The 18,821-nt window shown below is 41.6% G+C and overlaps 1 protein-coding gene across 1 annotated transcript in view; it reads right to left on the bottom strand.

The window, feature by feature from the left end:
• The window catches only part of ROR2 (ROR family WNT receptor 2), a 68,190-nt gene that overhangs the window by 10,812 nt on the left and 38,557 nt on the right, over window positions 1–18,821 (bottom strand). The window contains exon 5 of the mRNA XM_085323260.1: window positions 2,210–2,337. Within this exon, the coding sequence (XP_085179386.1) occupies window positions 2,210–2,337 (128 nt within the window). The remainder of the gene's footprint in view (window positions 1–2,209; window positions 2,338–18,821) is intronic.

Genomic DNA, 18,821 nt, shown 5'->3' with positions numbered 1-18,821 from the left:
CTTAGATAATTTTATCAGAGTGAGAAAGTGAATACACAAGCACAAACATGCAGACAAATGGCACTTAGGAGTCTTGAACACTGGCATCATTCAGTAAAGCATCTGAAATGAAATATGTGAGAAATGGCACTTTCAAGAAGAGAAAAATAAAAAAGTTTATGGGGGCTATTTTTTCAGTCAAACAGATACTAAACACCACAGTAAAGACATTGCAAATCACACACATCCACAGGTCGGGTCCATGCACTCTTTATTGTTGGCCTTCCTGTCTGGTAAGTCATGTTTCAAGTTTTTCTCCAGAAACACCCTTCTGYTACAGAAAAGGGTGTTTCCGGAGAAAAGCTTGAAATAAAAACTTCTCACTAAAATGCATGATGAGGACCAAATAGCACCAGAGGCGGCAGAAATGAAGGGAATGTATATTGCACATTAGCACAGCAGGGAYATGAAAAGCAGAATGAAAATTCCCCAGATATTGCCTGGATCCTTTTAAAATAGGTTCTTGATGTTGGACGGTAGATGTCACTATTACCCATTCACAGCCTCCACTTAAAATATTGTATGCCTCTGAGTACAAAGAGATCCCACCAAAACCTGTACTTCGAAAGCATACAGCAAATATAAGCAAAAGTTACATAGCTGGTTTTTCATCTGACAAAACAAGTTGGTCTCAGAAGTATCTTGGCATTAATGCAGAGAACACTTAGTCTTGCAATWCTTAAGTTTTGCATTTAAGATTTTTAAGAAGTAAGTACTCCATGAACTCCTCAGTGATTACTTTGCACAAGGCTTTTGAGATGTCCTTTAGATGAATATACCTTAGAAATACTTTATAATTCCATGTTATTGTTACTGCCTCAATAGGCACTACACGCTACTATAAGCTGTGTGGTGAGTTTTCCCAATAAAAAATGGTTCAGTCAGAAATCCTCTACCATGCCAGCCCCCAACCTCCATAATCTAACCAATAATCAGTGGTATTAGGGAACATGCAGTCAGACCATGAATGTCCATACTGTAGGGTCTATAAATAAATATAACTTGATCAATGAATATTTCTTGGAAGGCACTTTTTTTTTTGAAAAGGGCATTATGAACCTAATTCAAAGAATTACAAGTTTAGTCATTGCTGAAAACCATCTAAACAGGACAGAGAAGATKTCATGGGGAACAAGATATCAAATGCTTAAAAGTATGAATTAACTAATGATAGATTTCTATAAAAGGTGGGAATTACAACAGAGTGCAGGAGATAGGAGGGAGGGAATGAGTCTTAACAGCACCAGGAAGTCTTTGACAAACCTGATCTGCAAAAGGTGATCACCTAATCACCATATCCCCATACAAGGAGTAGGAAAAAACCCTGAATTCCTGGCTTGACATTGACTCTTCTAAGTAACGTCTTTAAGGGGCTAGAGTTGACATGCAAAATCAAGCTTTTTTGGTAACTGGTTGTGTTTAAATTACAGATTCAATTAGTTAGCYATATCTGAGCAGATGTGAATAAGCTCCTCCTGGACTGAGTTAATTTATATTACTATAAACAGTTTGCTCTATTCCACTGTTCATTCACTTGCTGTAGTTGTGTGCATCCAAATCCCAGCTGCTAATGTCAGATGAAGTCCTCTGATGAGGTCCAGTGAAGAAAACCTGTGTTGACGTATAACCCATTAAAAGTCATTATGGCTTTGGACACATATGTGCAAGTGTGTACAGAAATAACGATCAGAAAAAGAATCAGCAGGGGCAGAGCACAGGAAGGTCAGCTCTTGTTTTATAAAATCAATGTGAGATCCAAACTGTTGGGACTATGCAGTAGAGGAGGGAAACCCAAGGGAACAACTACCATTTTTATTTCAAGAGAATCAAAATACAATCATTTTCATTACATCAGAATGCACTTGATTTTTTTTGAAAAAAGTTCTATTTGAATCAATCATGCCTAAAGCTCCGATGCAAATTACAGCTGTTAAAAAGTCAAGACTCTGGAAAACAGTCAGTGGAACACTTTTACACATGATAACAATTTTTACCCTCCTTACTCCAAATTTTTCTAACTACAGAAGAGGACAACTGGATCATCAACTGTAAACCTTTATATATCTCAGTCACTACCCGATAAAGCGGAAAAGGATGATAACACATTCGTATTTGAATTGGATACTTTCACAAATGCTTATTGTCCTGCTATAAAGGTACATAATCTTACCAGTAATTCGGTTTTCAATTTCCCCTTGCATCTGGAGAGAGTCCACATAAATGGTCCTATTTCCAATGATTCGTGCACACGCAATTCCCCGGTACGGCTGACAGAACCCATCTTCGTGATAATCTTCTCTGCAAAAGACAGATTGGGATTGTGTAAGCAGATGTTCAGCTGCCCCCAATGAATTTTTAGGAAATATGCCCTTATAAAAGGAGAAAGAAAACAAAAGATTGTGAATCTGAAATGGTTTAGTTCCCCAGGAGCAGCCTACTTCTCCAAGTCTCTCCTTACATTTTACACTACCTTGGAAGTATTAATAAGGTACCCTGTAAATAGCTCATTAGCAAAAGAAGTAAACCAAAAACTGAGATTAATTTTAAAATCATAGGCTAATAGTAACGGGATTTGACAGATGAATCTATTAAAATCTATTAAAGCACTGTTAGACTGAGACAGTAACATAGATCACGTTACTTCTCTTCATGCTTTTTGGCATCTAACCACATCCAGTACAATTAGGCAGCAGTCAGTTCTCTTCTCCCACCTCTCTCCCCCACTCTTCATTTCCTGTAGTGAACAGCACAAGTGAACTTGCCAGGATTTAATTAAAATATGGAATAATTTTAAACTACGAGTTAGATAAACAGAATGGAAAGTAATCAAGCGTGTAACTTCTTTTCCTCCTCGTTCAGTCAATGCCAAATTCCCCTTCCAATATATGTTTGAACACATTGCTCGGTGCAGCTATACTGGACCAGCTTCTGCTCTCTGTAGCGCAGCATAAATATTTTGGGATAAAAGGACTAGCCTAAAGGTCCAGCGGTTCAACACATCCTCCCCAACGCCCTGGTAAAGACTACAGAGCCGCTCCGTAGACCGCAACGGCCTCGGTGCCAAAAACGTGCAAAACCGGCCTGCTCGAACTTCGGCTGGGCCAGGAGCGCTGCCGTCAGACAAGAGCTAGCCGCGACGGACGGCTCTCCGGACGCCCGCGCAGCGAAACCCTTCCGCGCTCGTAACAAAACCTCTAACTCTGCAACGTTGCATCAGGCCCGGAGGGCCGAGAAAGTCTCAAAGCGCTCTGGCTGGGCCTGTTTTATGAGCCCTGACCGCTTCRGGAGGAAGTCGGCAGTTCCCGCAAGGGGCCGAACGGACAGGAAACCCCTGTTTGACCTCTTCCTCCAGAGCAACCCCAGAGCCCTACCCCGCGGAGCAGCGTCCGCAGCGTACCGACGTGTAACCCCACCTCAGGCTTCAGCTCCCCGCACGGGCTCCCCTGCCAGCGCGCACCCGCAGACAAAAAAGCTGTAGAAAATAGTACCCCAAACAACATAGTTTCGGTGACAAAAGCTGCGTGCCCTCTCACTCAGCTCCGTTTGTTTATTTTTGTCACAAGCTTTCGAATACAGCTTATATGCTATATATACACACGCACGTTAATGCAGATTTCCCCTGCCTCATGTTCAGGCAACTGCTGATTAAACTAAACTGGATACGACCATTACCATGGATGCAAGCAAAAGTAAACAGCAACCCTATGTCAGATGCTCAGAGAGAAGCTCGGGCAACACACTTGCAGCAGAAAGCAAAGCCGGGGGAAGCTGGTAAAATAAAGGGGAAGAGGCGGCAGGCGTTCTCCGTCCCGGCAGAAACCCTCGGGCTCACGGGCAGCGCTGACTTTTGCACCAAACCATATGCCAGTAACTCAGCTGCTGGTCAGAATAGGAGTTAACAGTTGCTGAAAAGAGGCAGAAATACTGACTCCTCAACTTGCTGCTGCTTGGACTGTGAAGCCTGCTCTGATCAGGAACCCCAGCAAAAGCAGAAATTTGGCTTCACAGGAGGAACCCAGAAGAGTTCAACTCACACACACACACAAACACACACACATATCTATATATATCTTTTTTTTTTACGAGACAGAGTCAGGGACATCCTACATCTTGTGTTTCTTCTTCCCTCTCTGCTGGCAGACTGTCTCGAAGACAGGACATCTGGAACACGAATTTTCTCAGCATTCAGTATATATATATACACACATAAAGTATATTCTCCCACTGAGAAAACTCTCCTCCTAACTACTAGTCAGATGTTTGAGCAGCGTTTAAACACAACATTGTGAAGAATTTGCCTGAACAGTCCCTCTATCCCTAAAACCTCAACTTCCATTTCTTAGGATGAACGCCATCAGGTTTCCAGATCCATAAGGTGATCTTCTGCAAGACCAGTAAAGTTAGGAACTACTATTTCTGCTATGAAACTAAAACAGGAGAACCTTTGACTTAGAGAGAAGCAAGAATAAGAGGGCACTGACACTACTTTTATGTACAACATGGGGTACCTCCAACGTACGCTAGACTTGCAGGGTCTGGAAATGTCCTACTGGATTGGGGCCCCCAGAAAAGCGGCCCTGGGATCTCAGCCCAAGGCTGGCACGCGGTGCCGTTAACCTACAAAAATCAGACATGGCCAGGATTGGACCCGATCGCCAGGTTCGGTTTTAGGAACCTCCAGGGGCGTTCAGGCGCCTGGATTCCCCTGGGGAAGTGAGCCTTTCCTCGCCAGAACGCAGGGGACGGGGTGGACCCCGCTCGGACGCCTCCCAGCTCGGGGGGCAGGCTGCAAAACCCAGCAGCTTTGCGCTAGACAGCTTGAAAGAAATATTATTCAGAGCTAATGATTTTCTTTACGTATAAGCATTAACCACATACTATCAGCTGTACCTGAAGCAGCCTAACGCTGCTACATGGTAAATATCTCATTTAAAAGCATACAGAGACAATTCGAGGAGTACTACATACCCTGAAACAATATGCTGAACACAGCTTCCTCCCACCTCGCCTTAAGCATTATTTTAATCTCACATGTGACACAAAGAACACTGAACAAAAGACTACGAAAGAAAATACCTAGAAAACAAAGAGGCTTTTCTTAATGGAGAAAATGAAATGCTGAAAGAATACATCTGGGCATAATATAATATATGATATCTATGTAACACAGGCTATTGTATGCAGCCGTCACAGCTGAACAGTCTGGAGGGCATATGGAACAAAGAAGTGCCAGTAAACAGAAGGCAACTGTGGAAAGTCTATTCTACACTAAAATCATATTGTGAAGCTCATAAGAATAAGTCTAATGAGTGCTTTCAGTACACATTTGCTGTCCCTAAAAACACAGTGAGAGCAGTACTCGCTTTATGCGAAAAAAGACAATTATTTCCACCTCAAACTTGTTAAGAAAGATGCAAGAACATATGACAGCACAAAGTTCACTACAGGAACACAGGAAGGCTTAAAAGGTTTTAGCCCTTTGACATGAGGGCTCGTGAAATGAATTTTGAGAGTAGAGTAGAGAAGTATCAAATATTTATTTGCCTTTAAGGTATCTTATTTGTGATTGCACCCCACAAATTTTTGTTAAAATGAGAAACCTGTCATAAATTCAAATGATTTTCCTGATGGTAGAAGAGATGCAATACTGTGCCTGAGCTATAAAGAGGAACTTTGCCACACTGAGTATTCAGAAACTGAATAACAACTAGTTAAGTAAAGCAAAATTTGAAATTTTTTTGACATATGGTACACATTGAGAGCCTCTGTTACAATGTAATAAGTAACTCATGTTCTTCATTCTCTATTTAATTCAGTATTGGCATTTAAACACAAAAGGCCAACATTGGATTCAGAATAAAACATAAGAAGTTCCCAAGTGTTGCTTGTAATAACAATGAATAACTTCCAAATGACCAACATTGAAAATTAAGTAACTAGAAATCCATCTTGGCACAGAAGTGCTAGAGCTGCAAGGACTAAACAACTTGCAATAAATAAAGCAGTAGTTAGGAAACGCAATTAAGAGTGTGCTTTTCGCACCTTTTCAAGAAAGCCCTGAAAGCTACACTCGAGTACCGCCATGTGATGGGAGATTAGAGATTCGGGAGAGAAGAATAGGACAAATCTTCTGGTGTTTCAATATTCTGTATGCAAAATAAAAATGTAATTGTTCAAAACAGGTTCCTTATGTTCAGGTAAAACTAGAAATCTTAGCTATCTTCTGAATACAATCTACTGCAGTCCACTTTCTGGTTTTGAACCCAAATAGTGAAACAAAACTCAATAAAGAAAGAGGATCAAGTTACACAATTAGATCCAATATATTTTTAAAAAACTAGCTGAAAAATGTCTTGCCAATATATCCCATAAGAAGATGAACAAAAGGGTTATTTAAAATTGTAACTCGATGACAACTTATTTGAATATACTCAAATAACAAACTTCGATGTTTTTTAGAGGGATAGATCTTCAACTTATACTTTACCAAAATAAACACTGTTAAACCAATTTATAGAACATAATAGGGATATCCCATAGGTTAGTTTTTGAAAAGTTAGTAAGTATGTCATCTTACAGGATTTTCCCATAAGCAAATTTACAATTGTTGTCAAAATTACCTATAATTTTTCCCACAACAGATACAAAATCTAAAGTTTTGACCTATCTTGCCCAGATAGCAAATAGCTTAGAATTAAAAAAAGGTTAAATTCTAAGGGAGGATATTAAGATTTCCCTTATGTTCTCCACAAGTAGAGAGGCAAGCAAGAAGAGGTGTGCAAAAAAACACAGTTAAACAGCGACAGGCTAAGCAAAAGATGAAAAAATTATATCGTCCTGTTTGTCATGGGTGGAGAAGCAGGGAATTTGGAAAAAGGTCACTTATCCTCTGGGAAAGTCCTAGAGTTTCTGATAGTTCTGGCTGAAGAATTTTTATGGCAGAAGCTGTGTAAAGAGGAAGATTATAATCAAGAGTCATCAAACCAGAGGGGAAAGGACAGGCAGCATATTTCAGATTCCAAGTTCACTTAACCCAGTATGTGGCTACTTGATAAGCCGGAAGCACACAGGTTAAATGAACCGCAATACATGGAATTAAAAAGAAAAAAAGGGCTGATGTTTGGTCCAAGAGAGGCAAATCACACTAACACGCTGGAAATGCGCTACAGAGAGCACCAGGAGAAGTTCAGGAAATTCTGTCTTTAATATACCTATCTATTCCTGTTTTGTTTTTACTGCATTTCAAAGCAGGAACTGATTTAAATCGGCACGACCGTCCCGGTAATTTGTTCCCCCTACTCTTGACGTATGTCGTATCACAGTGCCGGGGAGCTAACTCAGCACACGGGGGGATCACTACTTTTCCGTGGCTAAATGAGTTCACTTCACTTAATATTTGCTTGCTCCCACTAGTAACAGGTGACAGGGGAGATCTAGAGAGGACAGGAACACGCTGCCTTTCTGCAGCTATCAGTCCTCCCAAATTTGCCTCCTGTCAAAAACATAGTGAACCTGTATTAATGTTATTGCACAAAAATTCTTAGGCGAAAAATCTTGCTTGCAGCTTACTTAGCTTGCAAGGGGAAACATTTAATTCCCTTTTCTTCACTGCTACTTGGAGGTCTAGCTTGTCTATTCACCTTTCAGGGAAAATAACAAATAAAACAACAGGCTTTTTACTCGTGTTTTGCCATGGGTTAAAATGTGTCAAGAGAATCACCTTTTAAAGTAGTTGCTGCTGGCGCACAGCAAGAAGCTATAAAATTGCTCCTAAAATCTGTCGCATCCCACCAAGGAGAGCAACAGCAGTTTTACTATTGACTTCTGAAGCAACCGGAGTGGGATATAAATAATAGATGGAGGGAAAGAGTGGGATTTTCCCAAGCAGCATCACCCGACGGGAACTATTGCTCTAGTGAGAAAGGTCGCGCTGACGGCAGGTGTTCCCTAAGCACCACGCCRGTACTCCTCCGCCGCCTGCTCCCGCTCTCCGACCAAAGGTTCGGCTGTAAACGACCCACCTTTCCTGCACATAAAATCATCTGTTTGCACATCTTCGCCCGCGTCCAAAGATCAAACCTAGCGGCACGGCAGCAAACAGCTGGTAAAGCAGCTAACGCCTCGGGGACTTCTCCAAAGCAGAAGATGGACGTAGAAACTTTTCCCGTTCGCTAAAGGAATGCGACAAATAGCATTGGAAAAGAAAAGGAGTCTAGTCCTAAAAAGTCAAAAACTAGCAAGTGGGGGAATTTGTATAAATAGTCATAGCTCAGTTGAAGTCAATGGACCTATGGCAATTTACACTCACTAGGGATATGGCCCGTGACTTTTGCTGCCAGATGCTCACTGAGTGTAGCAGCAGTCCCAAATAAGATTACCTTACTGCTAACACAGGACTTGGAAAAACATTAACAAACAGCATTTGTTTTGCTGCTTTCTATGTGAAATAAAAAGTAACACTAAAGAGAACCTCTGAAAAACTGTGTTGAATTTCATTTGAATATCTACCTGCAATTTTCTTAAAAAACATTGTTAACCGAAATTCCATCTTTGATGTCTAAATTTAGCTGAAAATAACAATTATTCTGCTGATTAAAGCAACAGGCATGATGAATTTGTTAATTTTAAGCATAGTATTTGAGGCATCACTTTAATCCCGGTAAGAGATAAAGCAAGTTTTTGACTTGTCATTAGTAAAAACACAACTGCAAACGGACTTAGTGGCTATAACAAGTTAGAGAAAAATTAGTTGTTTGACAAACAGCAACGTGCAACCAATAACCTTATTTTTAGCCTGTTGCCTCATTTCCATAACTGATTACAACAGCAGTGATTTTTAACACAAAAGTCAGGATACTTTGTTTAACCTTTAAAGTGGGTAAAAACCACAGAAAATGGTATTGCCTGCATTTCTTTCACAGAATCATCCTGCATCAGCCCCATACTAGAGTTATTACCCTTATTGCAGTTACCTGGGTAAAAYAATTGAAGCGGTCCTACAGAAATACAAGTTACTAAGTGCTCTTCTACCCATTAGCCACTATCGTGTTACTCGGTGAGCAGTGAAAAGTCTGGCTTTTGATACATCAGTTTAATTGAATCACACATATACAACGAAGCTGTTGTTAGCAGATGAAGAATTTTGCCATTTGAAATGGAGATTATGCAAMATGAAGATGAAAGAAGTACAGCTGAATTAGGACATTTACTTCCTAAATTTCTGCAAGGAACAGAGCCTTATCTCTGGCAGAATTACCAACTATTCCTCTTACAAATGCCTCCGAACTACCACACGTAAGTTCAAACAGATGATCTAATCTTACTTCTATTTTCAAACTGTCTTTCCTGATTTACCAAAGCGGTATTTTTCTAATTTCTCCTTCTGCCACATTGATGCGAACATGCTGGGACAAAATCTCGACTTCCAATGAGCAGGCGCAAGGAAGCTTGTGAGTCGGCTGGGCTGACTAGTAGCTATTTTTCACAGACACATCCTTGTCACAATCGGCGTCACCRAATAACTGAATTTCAGAGAGGGAATTTCAGCATATGGAAGCGCAGGGCTGGTCCAGCCACATTCCAGCCTCTGGGGCACCAGAAAAAGTGGTATGAATCTCCCTTCCCCATCCACCTACCTTTTTTTCTTTCTTTCTTTCTTTTTCTTTCTTTYTTCTTTCTTTTTGGCTATGGAAATTTTCCCTCTCCATGTATTAGGATTGTTTTCTTTAATCCCTTTTTTAGGATTTTATGCTTTTTTATGCTTTTTTTTAGGATTGTCTTTGCTTTTATCCTGCCTCCTTTCTTGTGCCAAGTCACCCGAGCAAGCACCCGCAGCTCTGCTCCAGAAAGGGCTTGGAAGAGCCACGGCCTTGGCGTCGACCAGCTGAAAACACACCAGCCAGAGACACGAGCCGAAGGAATGGGCAAGGAGGGCACGGCAGCTGCACGGGGATGCAGCAAAGCCACCAGGAAAGGACAGTGCAGTGGCTTTGGTCCCTCTGGGTAGCTCTTCACGCTTTGTGATTGATGCCTACGCGGGCAAATTCTATGCACAAACAGAAATTTTCTGTTTGCCTTCAGCTCATTAAAAAACACTTTGTGTAAGCAAATTCTATGCATAAATACAAGTGTTATAGCTTCATTTAGTTCATTAAAATCAGTTGATGTAGTCGCTATGGGAACTTTATACAAGTGGCAGAGTCAGGTGGGAGGTATATGGTCTCAAGGGAAAAGAAGGCGTGGTCAGAAATAGCTAATTTTATAAATTCGACAAAAAAAGAGGTTACTAGAAAGACAGAAGAATAGCAAAGCAAAACAAATTCTATGGAAGTACCTCATGCTTCTCCACTTCTGAGTTTTTCCTGAATGATGGAAAATATAGCAAGCCTCCTGTAGAATGCTTTCTTTCTGTAGAATGTTTTTTTCTTCCTTCTTTTTTTTTACATAACGATTAAAAAAGGTGGCTTTGCTATTTCAGCTAAAACAGAGATTATGTYTGACAGCATAGAGCCCTTTGTAATACAGCCAGAAATTATCATAGCATCAAAGTTCAAGCTTGTGTAGTTCTGTGTACATGGAAATCCTCATCTTCAAAGTCCTTCACAGAATATTTTTATTAAAACTATAAACTATTTATAGTCATAAAAYGTTAAAATGTCAGCTTCACAGATTTTTTTCCAGTCTTTAAAAAAAACTAGCATACTGCACTTCTCAGAAAATCCCAGGGTAAGTGACTTAAAAACATCTAAGCAACAATACGAAGCCTCTCAGCAACTTGCCAGTTTCTCTGCTATTTAACATAGATATAATATAAACTATTTAATATAGCAAGATTCCAGAGTTACTGTTCAGAATACCTCCCAGCATTAGAGGCTGTTGTCACAGCTGCTGTTAACTTTGTAGAATTTATTAGAGTTGCAATTTTCTACAGTCTTAGGCTAWTTTGTTTTTAAGTTCAAAACATGATTCAGACATTTTGAAAAATGAGGCCAGACAAAATTATCATCTTGCTCTTTAAGAAGAGTGCCCTGAGACACTACCCATACCCAAATTTGTCCAACCTTTAAGTCATGTCCATCCTCACATGGTCAGTCCCAGCCTATGAGAAGGTAGCAGATAGTTCTCCAAAGATCTTATCTACACCAAGCTTTGCAGATGGGTCTGGGAAAATAACACTGTTTGGCACCACATCAAGGTTAGCGCCTAAGGTTAGACATGGTGCTGGTAGGAGGCCAAGCACCCAGGGAGGATGGGGGCTTGGAAGTGGGAGGACMAGCCAGGATGGCGATGCACAGGAAGGGCTACACCCAGAAGTCCCCCAGAAGCTGGGGCAAAACCTACTGTTTCTAGGTCTTGCCATTCCTTTCTGGTGACAAACAAGCAGATACGTGTCTCCTCTGCTGGGCTGGTCTCCACRGGAGGCAGCAGCCTGCTATTATAGCTCTGTGTGCATTGGGCAGCAACAAGCTCTGGATGGTGCAGCAGAGAAATCCAGCCCTCACACAATAAATCTGGTGTGTCGTCGTAATTCCACGCAATAGCATTGATGATTAAGTTTTTTTTTTTTTTTTCCTGTGCAGAAGATTATACGCTTCTTTCAATCAAAGCCTCCAGAGTTCTCAAGAAATAGAAATAAAAACACACTCCACTACTCTCAGCTCTTTCCTACTTACCCTCTGGGTAGCAATCGGCAACGTGTGGCTGCAGCGGCCGAGCAGGGGCCAGGGCTCGGCAGCCACCCTTTGCTGGGGCTGGTGGCCCCCCAAACTGCTGGGGGTCCTCTGCACCCCTTCAGTGCTCACCTGATCCCAAGCATTACCTCCCCTCACCTTCCTTCATTTTGACTTAAAAGCCCCTTACTGAGCGTACAGCACACCTTGTTTCTGAAGGCTTCTCTTTTTCCTTCTTCCTTTGTAGAATTAATCGGGGGTCAAGTGCCGCATTTTTCCTTTTAGACATTCGTATGATATAATAGCAGACACGGTGTTGTATCTCAGGCAAAGCAAAACAGCTCACATTGAAAATCGCAGCTGTAATTTACTTCCAGCCAACACGCACACAACACTACGCAAACATTATTAGCTTGATAGGCAGTAAGTAGCAATTGTACCAGCCTGGCAACTCCATAAATTAATCTAATCATGCTTAAAGTTAATAACCTCTACATTAATCAAAACAAATACTTTGGAAAGTTAATTAGGGAATCGAATGCTGTTCCTACATTTAGCATGTCAGCGAGTAGTTCGCAGTGCTTGGAAATCAGGATGCTGCGTATAGTGATCTGTTCCCCAGAGTGATGGTGAATCACTCATTGCTCAGTCTCGCACAATCTTGTGATACGTTTTTGCTTCTCTCTCTCCCCCAAACTGACGGCAAAAGAAGAAAGAAAATACACAGCAGAACTGCGTAACCCGCTGAGACTCTTTTCCACGTTAATTACCGAAGACGGRACCAACTCGCCACCGTGCAGCTGCCCGCAGTCGAGGGGGACTATCGCACCCCTCCTGAGCCGCCGCGGCCCCGACTCCGAAAGCAGCTCCGGCATTTGGACTTTGTTAACACAGAATACTCCCAAGAATGCTTTTGATCTCCATTTCTGATTGCMGTGCGATTTAGCAGAACTGACAGTTATGCACACGTATTTACGTAACGTTATGAACTGCCATCTATCACAGGATAAAACAGACAGTCCGCGCTGCTCCTGCTGAAAGGGTACAAGATTTGTTCCTGTGATAAACAGTGTTTTCTTATCCTTTCACTGCCGAGACATTATTTTTTAGGATACTTGTTGAAGTAACATCACACGGGTTTCTTTTACTCCTCTGCTCATTGTTTTACAAGATGAAACTACTCCACCGGCATTAGGTGGGCTAAAAATTGGAGCTTTTCCAGCTAATGTTGCAGAACAGAGCCAGATGAAGGTATCATCAGGACTGTTTGCAGGTGAGCCTGTTGAGACGCCTGCGTCCTGCCGAACTAAAGCGAGACTGATTTTCCAGCTTGAAGGAAAAGTATGGGGGAAGAGTTCTTTCCGCCTCGCCAATTGAACTTTTGGAAAAACTTTGGGAAAACAAAGTGTGTGTGTGTATGTGTGTGTGTGTGTGTGTGCAAGATGCGCACGCACATATGCACATATGTGTAAAATCAAAATTTCTGTTGTACACTGAATATTTTCATAATGAAATTATGGCTCCCAGGTAAATTTATCCTTTGCCTCTTTCGTATTATTTACACGACAAACGGGACACTGGTGAATGATATTTCTGCAGAACACGAGAGAGACTGCTGATGAGATGTGCTTCTGGCTATTTTATTTTTAGGGAAATATTACCTCAAATACCTCATATTTTAGATTTAAAAGAGCAGTATCAGTTTAAAAGAACAGATTTCCTTACTACTTTTTTCTTTTCTCTTTCAAGTTATTTTTTTAAATAATACCTTCCAGCACTCTTAATGCTATTTCGTTATGAAGRGAAATGTTTAAATTGAAAGTTCGTAAAATCTGTTTCACCTTTYCTCAAGCACAGTAAATCAGTTGCATTTATAGTTTATGTGATTCTTCCAATCTGAAGCTGAGAAGAATAATACAAAAGTAGGGGAAAATTAACTATAAAGCCATAAAAATTGAAAGGATGATTTGTGGCACAGTATTACAACACTAACTCTTTTTTTTTAATTACTCAGTTTTCGCTAGAGTAGTGTTYCTTTACCTTTGTGCCAAACTCTAGTATTCACCCTTTCCTTCTGTGTACTTAAAGGCTATTCAGCATCCTAAGGAACGCTAATTAAACTCAATGCAGCATCAAATGATGACAGGAAGTCCCAGGGACATATAACTGTCCTTTTGTAGGACATACAATAAATACTTTGAAAGTCATTTAAGCTACTGAACRAAGGAGGGAAGGGGAGGGAGAGAGGGCGGAAGTAAAATCAGAACCAATTAAAGATCACCGGTTACATCGGGGATGTCCAACAGCTGCACTAGTGACTTGCCAAAAGCCCAAGGGCCATTACTCTTTTGAATATCAATTTACATATATCCTTAAAAGGAACAGCCAATGCCCTATTGTGCTAGTAGCTTCTTTGGTGGATTAACAGCATTTGCTTCTCCGAGCTGCCCAAGCACAAGCAACCCGCTGCTGACCAGCTAGCTTGTATTTGCTAGAGGAGGGCCTGCTGGGGTCACACTTTAAAAAAACAAAACAAAACAACAACAAAATAACCCCCAAAAACAAAGTCAGAACAGCATTTTGCTCCTAGCTGTACATTGCACACCCCAGAGATGCACCTTAGGGCTTCACTGATGTGCTAGCCTGCAGGTTGTGAAAAATCAAGGCGCTGCTCTGCAAAGTAGGAAGGAGGCTTTGCCAGGACACAGGCTGTGCCTAAGTCCTCCCCTCTAGAAACCATTAGCTTCCTTTAATATCCATCATCAAGCTAAATTTCTAAATTTTGGAAAGCAAAACCTCTAGGAGAGAAAAATATTCTCGTGCTTTCATGTGCTGCCTGCTGCAGTCCCCTATATAAGGGCAAAGTTGCAAGCCCTACCTTCATTATATGCTGTCCAGTCCGTAAAACACTGCCTTCGTGGCACTGCTAATCACAAGTGGGAAGGTACTGCCTCACATTTAACCCTAAATTAGTTTAACTATAACACTATACAGAAGTGTAACTGATGGCCTCTTCTCCCTACGCTATTTGGAGACCTTGCTGCAGCAGCAGGAGACTCCCATAAGGCTGGTTTCTTGGCTTTGTAACCAGGTAATGCAGAGAAAAGCAGCAGTATTACACCTTGAGGAGCTGGGCATCTGATCTATAGGGTAGCACAGAGAAGGTAAAGCTTTCCTGGAGGTCTACTTTTAATCATCTTTTACACATATGTTCAGCATCCCATCATTTTTTGGATGTCTGCTCAGCATGGATTAGTAAGCATGACAGATTACCGCAACCTTTCCTCAATATTCCCCATCAGCTTCCTTCCTTTATTCTCTCATTCCTTTAAAAGAAAGAAGACRACTATCACCCGCAATAGTATTGCCAGATAACAAGCTACAGAAATATACACAGTTGTACCTACTCCTTCATCATTTGTTTATTAAAGAATAGACAAGGTTTAAGTGGAAAATTAAAGTTGAAGAAACAGGGTCATGTGGGAAGAAGCCAGGATCTAGCACTGTGCAAAGCAACCCAAATCAGTACTTCCAYTGCTCTTTAATTCTAGCTTAAACTATACATATTCTAGGTTTTCCTGAGCAAAATCAAATTACTGCAAACCACAAAAGTAAGTTAGGGAAAATTTTCTTTYCTGGTTTCCACAATATGACAAAGGTCTCAGCTTCTTCCAAGTGTGCTCTGTGGTTCTGGACACACCAAATTTTCAGTAATATGTATTATTTGTGACACAGCGCACACATCAGCCCTACTAGGCTGGGTGCTATAGAGTCACAGTAAAAACCAATCACTGGATCTCCAAAGTTACACTCTCAAAATAGATAAGGTAGAAGAAGAGTACGACAACTGAGGTGCAATGGCTGGTTCAGTGCAGCACCACGGAAGCCTTGGTTTCAGTTCCCTCCTTTCTCTGCGAGTGTCCCGTCTCAGCCCGAATGGCTTGTCAAAGGACATTAAAATTAATGGGCCCAGAAGCAGCTCTGAGATTTTGCGTCTCCGTGCTCTGACAGGAGCCCCAGTCCCACACYAGGCTGAAATCCAGCTTCCCCTCCWTCCTCRTGCCTTGCTGGGGAAGGGGGAAAAAGACAAAAAAGTCAACAAAACAGGGACGCGCAGCCTAGAAGGGAATTGCAGCATGTTCCAGCCAGATCCCAGATTGGATTGCCAGGGAGCCAGGAAATCTGCCAAAGCAAACACATGCCGTTTAATGTAGACCAGCTTCAGATAATCTGTGCCTCAGTTCCTCACTCGTAAAATAGGAAGAACATTCCTGGCTTTATTGGAAGAGAAGAYAGAGTAAACATTTTGAAATGATCTGATCCCACAACAAGGGAAGGCAAAGAGATTCCCAAGACTGGCCATCTCCATTTTATGYAGAAGAAATGGAGAAACAAAAGTTAAACAGCTTGCCATGGTCACACATGGAGACAGAGGCACAGCCAGAAATTGAATCCAGATCTCTAAAATCACAATCCAGCATTCTAATCACAAAATACTACTTCTTCCTTGATTAAAGCTGGAAACCATAATACAAAGTACGCGCTTACTCTATAACTTCAAAATGTTACCACAAGYATCTTAGAAATAAAACATATCCACTTCAAATATGGTCCTCTCAGCCAAGTGAATAGTTTTGATGAAACAAAAGGTGTGCGTGTSGGTCTGCAGGAGCACCACCTTTAAAGCACCTGGTCCTTATGGGCCTGAATAGAAAAAAGRAACTTCTGAATTGGTATAACTTTGTTGCACTAGGTGTAAAATATTTGTGTCTGTGAATTTTAAGAAAACCTCGTATGACACTGAAAATATAATTATTGGTGACTGAAATGGACTGAAACTACAGGACAGCATTTACACTAACCAAGGAGAGGGAAAAGATAGGAGGGTTTTTTTGGTGACTGTAGGCAAGGAAAGTATTCCTCCTTCTAGTGCAACATTGGGCACGTTCACCTTGCCCACCAGATCCAGCTCACAAAAAATAATTTAGGTTCCCTGACAGTTACTGCCTATTTCTTAGAAGTCCCTCAGACATGAGCAGGAAGGTGGCTTTGGGGTGAAGTGCTCAGATGACACGCTCCCTTGCTTTCTCTTCCCAAGTTGCCGCTGTCCCTTCTTMTAATTACATGGACATTTGTCACGTGATGAAAACAGACTTGTCCCCATCATGTGGCTGTAGGAGCAGCGGTCACATCAGATGGAAGACCCCCGTTGGGCTCAAAGGAGAGGTGCGCTTCGGCCATGTGATAGGAGTGATGGGCTATGCAGGCCCATAGGGAATAAATTGCCTACCCCAGCCTACTGTTTCCTCACCAGTGTTTTAACTCTGAGGTGCTACTGKTTTTTAAAGACACTGGTCTCTTTTAAAGAACTGCTTTTCTTAAATTCCAATRCCTTCACTACTTTTGTTCAATTGACTGAATTTTTAAATTTTTACTGTTGCCCTAAACTACCTGAATGAACCAAGGAATGGCAGAATGCAAGTTTGTGCTGAACGGCTGGTACAACAAAAATTCCTGCTCAAAGCAGCAATAACTTCTGCTATGACAAGGGTGTTTCTTCCCACCTATTTCTCCTTCTAAGAATTCAGCATATACTAATACCCAGGTCAGAAGAGGTATTAGGGTTTGGTAAGACATGGATTTTTCATAGTTCATTCACATCATTTCTTAGACAGCCAGCTTCCCCTGCACAGGGCTCTGGAGGGAGACATTCACCTCCCAGCATCCACCCCTAGCAGATGGCAGAAAGGTCCATTAGGGAAAATGGACACCACTGTAACAGAGCAGCTTCTCTTCAGCTGCACTTTGCAAGGGCTTAACTTGTAACTACTTCTTTTGGCTCTGTTTTGCCTGCCTCTCTTCTTCTAAAGCCTCATCAGATTTTCCAGAAGCCCTAGAGCAGGAAATATTAGATATCTTCCACCTCAAGTCCCCCTCAARGTGGCCGGCCCCATTACAGTGACAGGATCTCAGTGAAAATGCCAGTCATGGCTTCAAGTCAGGAAGYGGCATGAGGGGTGAGATTCAATCTTACAGTTCAGTTCAAGAGAAATATAAGTTAGAGTGGGAAACACTCAGTCTTTTAGAATAAAATCATCTTGTAAGAACAGTACTTTTGGAAGGAAAGGCAGCTGCTTCTGCCCTCCTGCTCTTAGACTCCAAGACAGTAACACCTATCACTTAAATTATGTTAAAATACCCTTCTCTGATATTTGCTTCCCACTTACTTTATTTCCACACACTCACACCTTTTCAGATGGACAGCAGGTCACCTTCTTTAGAAAGCCAAAAGTGGAAAGCGTTAATGATGCAAACTGTTAAGGCATTTTAGGGTGAGAGAAAGAATTCAACCCGCTGCGCAGGAACTCAAGCTCCTTTGGACACTACTWTCCTTCGGACAGAGCCCAGTTTTGTGATGTGTTTTGGTTTTCTTTGCTGCTTAAATCAATTTGTAGTAGTTYTAATGCTTTTGAAGATTTTAATCCTTTTGATAACCAAAGTAATTTGGATCGATTTGTATTTTTCCATTTTTATAGAAAAATCTCTAGAGGTTTCTACAGCTACAGAGCTTCACAGAAAATAAAGCCATCCTCCATCAAGTGCATCCTGGTGTAAAACTGTGTATTTGSTTTTAAATTTTTACTTTAAGACTTTTACGGAAATGTCTCAACTTCATTATCTGAAAGTCAAGGCTCCTTTGTGCACTGGCAAAGCAGACTGCATAATGTGGCATTTGATCTACGGCAACCCTTACTTGCTATATGATTCCTAGAAAGCCAGAGCAGAACGCACAGATTACACAAAAATGCCTCACGAGATGGTATCTACATAGGCAAAGGTCCCTTATCCCTTAGTAATTCATTAGGCGTAGTTTAAAGCTAAGATACAATGGTTTTAGGTTTCAGCACTTCCACCGAAGCGTAGCTTTGGGGAAGCCTCAATGCCGAGGGAGACGGCACTCGGTGGTGCACCGCGCGGCCGTGCTGGGCAGGCGGCCGGGAGAAAGAGCCCTTTGTTCCCACCYGGTCCTCGGGCGCTCCGCTCTCACTAGCCGCTAGCGATTTCAAGCCCTCCTTTTTTCCCCTTTCCTCTTTTCGAGCTTCAAATCCAACC

This window comes from Rhea americana, unplaced genomic scaffold (genome assembly GCF_003343005.1).
Source record: "Rhea americana isolate MKP2758 unplaced genomic scaffold, rheAme1 scaffold_83, whole genome shotgun sequence".
NCBI lineage: Eukaryota > Metazoa > Chordata > Aves > Rheiformes > Rheidae > Rhea > Rhea americana.
The sequence above is the reverse complement of the archived record's forward strand: the minus strand, read 5'-3'. Positions and strand labels throughout refer to the sequence as shown.